Source organism: Stegastes partitus, unplaced genomic scaffold (assembly GCF_000690725.1).
Source record: "Stegastes partitus isolate 25-593 unplaced genomic scaffold, Stegastes_partitus-1.0.2 Scaffold760, whole genome shotgun sequence".
Lineage (NCBI taxonomy): Eukaryota > Metazoa > Chordata > Actinopteri > Pomacentridae > Stegastes > Stegastes partitus.
The window spans coordinates 72605-77906 of NW_007578491.1; the positions used below are offsets into that span (position 1 = coordinate 72605).

At 40.9% G+C, this 5302-nt stretch overlaps 1 protein-coding gene across 1 annotated transcript in view; it reads right to left on the minus strand.

Annotated features, from left to right (window-relative positions):
* nek11 (NIMA-related kinase 11) overlaps positions 1 to 5302 on the minus strand; it is a 96242-nt gene that overhangs the window by 55388 nt on the left and 35552 nt on the right. Inside the window, exons 3-5 of the mRNA XM_008291734.1 lie at positions 3585 to 3703; positions 3402 to 3466; positions 1860 to 1986 (exon numbers count right to left, since the gene is read on the minus strand). Of these exons, the coding sequence (XP_008289956.1) occupies positions 1860 to 1986; positions 3402 to 3466; positions 3585 to 3703 (311 nt within the window). The remainder of the gene's footprint in view (positions 1 to 1859; positions 1987 to 3401; positions 3467 to 3584; positions 3704 to 5302) is intronic.

Here is a 5302-nt window from a genome sequence, read left to right on the forward strand (position 1 = left end):
TTCTTTTCTAATTCATGCATTCACAACAGGTCAACAAAATATTACCTAAATAAATCCCAGCCCACCGTTGCATAGGCTGCCATAAGACCGAGGGGTTACCAACGACTAGCCTTTATCACGTGTCCATCATTATCCAGATACTCGTGTTCAGAAAACTAAAACAGTCACATCTGAGCAAATAAACTCAGCTCCAGGAAAGTCATCGTCTCAGGCTGCTCCACCGATTACAGAAGACAAACTGCAGCCGACAGACGGATGATGTTTGCTTTCCCTCCTGCAGCATCAGCAGCTAAATGAATTCCTGGAGTCCAAACATCCTCCCCATGATGCACCTGTACAGCCTCCAGCTCTGAACCAGTGACAGACAAGAACAATGAAGCTTCTACAAGACATGACAGCGTAGAGGCTCGCTAACTCGGGTTTCGTCTCAGCTCAGCTCACTTCAACATGACAGAGAAAACGTTTGAGAAACATCTGAGGCTCAAGTTTTCCTCCGCAGAAAGCAGCCGACCTGCTGAAGTGCCCCGAAGCAAGGTTCTGAACTGACAGTCCGTCTGAACGTGTTCCCTCCAAGTGGTGAAAGGTTCTGTACGTCCGGAGACAGACGCCGACGCTGCTGGTTTAAATCTGAACACGACTCTAAATAAAGCACGACAAACTGAATCTGAAGCGTTTACAGTTGAATTTTAACTGTAGTCAAATTTAGATCTGAATTACACACAGTGAATTTAAACTGAATGTGAAAGTTTACAGAGATTTAGATTTTCAATGCAGCAACTGAATTCAGTTTCATGCAGTGATATTTATTTTTCAACTACAATTCACTTTAATTTATGTGATTTAAATTCAGATTTTCATGGCAATTATTCAAGTTATTAGACGTTTAAATTTTGTGTCCAATAAAGTTTTTAAATAAAATGGGTCAAGTTAAACTATTTAAATGCAAATTAAGTGATTCAAACACATTTTTAAACACAGTGATTCAATCTTTTTTGTTTTTTTGTCGTTCCTAAAGTTAAACAGTAAATTCTCAAATATTTCATTCAAATTACATTTTTTCAATTATTCAAGTTGAACTTTTTTTTAAAAATTGTTTTTCAGGTTAAACAGCACATATTCAAACTACACGATTTAAATTCAGCTTTTCAGAACAATTAAAGTTAAACATTTAAGTTAAATAGTACAAATTCAAATAATGCAATTAAACTCCTTTTTAATCGAGTTGTTAAACGTCTTACTTTTTAAAAAATCATTTATCATGTTAAACAAAACAAATTCAAATCATGTGATTAAAATGTCAGTTTCAATAAAACAATTCAACCTAACTCATCAAATTTAATTTCGAAACTAAAACAAAACATATCTAAACTATGCAATTTAAATTAATTATTTACAAATTTTATAGCTTCAAATTACGCCATTGAATGAAATTTTTAATAAAAGAATTCAACTTAATTAATCAAATTTAATTTAGTTTCTAAAGTTAAACATATTTAAACTATGTAATTTAAATACATTTTTTTCACAATGTGTTTTACAAATTTTACAAATTCAAATGATGCAATTTAATGTATGGGGGGGAGGGGGGATGTAAATTATTCAAGGAAATATACACTTTTATAGGTTCTCAAGTTAAACAATTCAAATTATGTCATTGACATGGGCGTCTAAAATAAAATGACTCAAGTGAAACGATTCCTTTTTTATAGTATCTCTGGTTAAAAAATTCAAATTTGGATTTTTTGCCTCTTCAGGTGAAACAATAGAAACTTAAATGATGTGATTGTAATTCATGATGGAATCAGTGATTAAAGCTCAGCTCACAGTGGAGCATATTTGAGAGTGTGAGCAGACGTTACCAGACGTCGGACTTGGAGTCGTAGCCCTGCTGGTTCAGCACCTCTGGACTCATGTAGTACGGAGTCCCAGTGAAGGTGGTCGCCTGGTCACATGACCCCATCAGCAGGCAGGAAACACCGAAATCACCTGGAAACACGAGAAAGGTCACCCTGATGATCGATGGCTTCGGTTTCATCCACAGAGACTGTCCTCAGGATAAACATCCACGTGATGGATGCAGCATTTGGACCTGCGGGTTCTTCTGGAAAGCATTCAATCAGCAGAAATGTTTCAAAGCCAGCTGTCAGGAATCATCCACATGCTGTAACACTGGTGTCACCTGAAAGAACACAACCTGAGCAAACTGTGTCGAACACAACGTGTCACAGGTGACAGTAATACAGACAATATTCATCCTCGTGCCAGAATGTGACTTATAGGAGAGTTCTGTTTGACCAAAGAGGTTCTTCTGGCTGCTAAGGACTAAAAAAGACGAGACGGTAAGAGGTTGTGTTTCATTGTCTGTGGTTGTTTAGTGTCTTTTTGTGTCTCTGTGGATTGTCGTCATGTTTCCTCTGGCATTCTGGACCACTTCTGTGTCTCTGTGTAGCTGTTGTGTGTCTCTGTGACAGTTTTGTGTCTTTCAGTGTCTCTGTGGATTTTTGTGCCTCTTTGTGGTGGTTTTGTGTCTCTGTGGACTTCGGTGTCTGTTTGTGTCTCTTTTTTGTTTCGTTTCTTTGTAGTTGTGTGTCTCTGTGGTAGTTTTGTGTCTAAGTGCATTTTTGTGTCTCTTTGTTTTATGTCTCTTTTTGGGTGTTGTGTCTCTTTGTGGACTTCTTTTTGTCTTTTTGTGGTTGTTTTGTGTCTCTGTGGATTTTTGTGTCTTCTTGTTTTTGTTGTGTGTCTCTGTGGTTGCTTCGTATCTTCTGTCTGTTTGCGTCTCTTTAGCCTTTTTTTTTTTTTAAACATGTCACCGACGGTTCGCTCCACGACCCTCTGTTTCTTGTCTCCTCATTGGTAAACCTGTTGGTGTGTTGTGGAGCTTCAGCTTTGGGACAGACGGCCTGCTGACACGAGTAAATCACCTTCATGTGTCGGCGCTCGATCACAGGATGAAACGTTTGCCCGAGCAAACACGTGAAAACCAGCCATGAGATGAACTTCTTCACATGACTGTGTTCAGCTCTATTTGGGTTTCTGTCCCTCTAATCTGCAGCATCTCTTTCCTCTGTGGAGTCGATCCTCGGTCTGTGTGTGCAGCTGGCCATCAGCAAACTAAAAACTGCCACCAGAGAGTTTTGGCAAAATCCAAAAAGTGCAGACGGCAGCAGCAGCAACAATCTGCTGAGTTTACACTCCAAACACAACCGGCTCAGAGTAAATTCTCCCGTGTTCGTGTGGACTCATTATTAACTGGAGGCACGCTGCTATTTATGGTTCAAGAGGTTTTGTTGTTGTTAGTCAGAGGAAAGAGCGCTTTTAGGCAGCATGAGAGAATTTGTAGCACAAAGGAAAACATGGACAAAGTGCCACAAGCTTCTGCAGAAGAAGAAGAAACTCACCGATTTTCACAAGGTTCCGTTTCAGGAAGACGTTCTTGGCCTTCAGATCACGATGGAGGATCCGCCTGGATTAAAAAAAAACAAAACAAAACAACAACACTTATTTACTGGACTTTGAATGGCTGTTGCCCTCCACAGTAAAGTAGTGGGAAGTGCTGGTTCCCACAGCGACCGCATCCTCACCTGTCGTGCATGTAGTGAAGGCCGAGGAGCAGCTGGATGAGCCAATCGATGACCTGGCTTTCGAGGAGGCTCCGCCCAGCCTGCTTCACCTCCTGCAGCTTACAGTCCAGATCTCGATCCTGAGAAACAAACGAGAACATCTCAGTTCTTCCCCCTGAATGTGGTCAGTAAATGTATTAACATGTCATTTAACTGCACCAGTTCTGTCAAGAGAAGAAGTTTGTGGACAGAAACCAAAAGTGTCTAGTTAAGGTGAAAACAGCCAAAAATAACCAAATATTCACATTATTATGTACATTATATGTTTGACCCAGCAGATGCTGTCTAGAAGACCTATAATNTCATTGGTAGAACCACAAAGATTTGGTGTGTAAAGGGGTCTATAGATTGTTAATAAGTGTGCAAAGTTACAAGCTGATGCTGAAACTTTCCCAACACTTAGTAGAAGGTAACGTATCCTGGACCGCTCACTTCTAAGTCCAGGTCGAACACTGCAGCCAGCAGGAGGCAGAAATAAAGTGGTTTCCTTTGCTGACTTCACGTGACATCTCTGTACATACGAGTAATTAGACTAGAGTCATTAGTATAAAAAAAACTAAGATGCATGTTAACATATTAATAACAAAAATTAAAAATAGAGTTAATTAGTGGTTATTGAGTGATAAATCCAATGTTTGTTCATGTAGGTAATTGCAGACAGAGAGCCGAGCTGATGGATGCTTAGTGGGTTGTTAACATACAGACGGAGGTAATTAAAGAGGAGACGGCAGGAAGTAGAGAAGGTGCTTAATTAACTAAACAGAATGAAGACAGGAGAGAGGACGACTGGACGGAAAAAAACAAACACATCCACCTCTCGCGCTGTGTTTTTATTCTCTTTCTGGATCGTTTCAGTCGCTGCACTGACGTTTGTCTCACAGCAAAACATCTCAACATCTGCCGGAGACGTTGTACAGTTTTAAAAGTTCTGCAGTAAATTAATCTGCGTGCCAATGACGACGACACGTTGATGCTTACAGCAGTGCAGAGAGCTGAGTTTAATCAGACCTCAGATCAGCCTCTGCTGCCTCCTTCCTTCCTCCTGAAGAGTCTGACCTGAGTCCTGCAGTTTATCTTCTATCTCTGTTTGCTTTGTGGTGCTTCTACACATCACAGCCAATAATTCTACTGTGTGCTTCCTCCTGAGGCTGCAGCTTAAGGCTGGTGTTCTACTGGAGTATTTTCTAATATTTTACCAACGATACAAAATCAGATCAACCACGTCCTCTGGATTTCCCCCCACGGACATCTCCACCTGCCAAGGCGCCGTTCCTGCCACGCCACCAGCTCCTCCATCTGCATTCCTTCACTCCCCACCTGGGTTGCAGCTCAGTTAGCTTCATTCTATCTCTCAGGTCTCCAGTAGCTTACAGTGCTTGTCCATACTGTGGAGTGTTCACTGATCAGTCCTGTGTGATCTCGCCTGTTCTGTAAAATGTATTGTGTTGCCTGGCCATGTGCACGTAGATCTCCATCTCATCTCCAGCTTTCCCGGCTCGGTTATACCAAGCCCTGGCGAGTAACTACTGAAGGGATGAATTAACTCTTTGCTAGATTTTGCTACTGTTTCACCTGCTTTGGTATTTTGTCCTCTCCTGGCCTCCGTAGAGTTTCTCGGTTACCCTCCGACCTGTAGTTGTCTCCCTCAGGAGCTTTTCTGATATTGTGTAAATCTGACT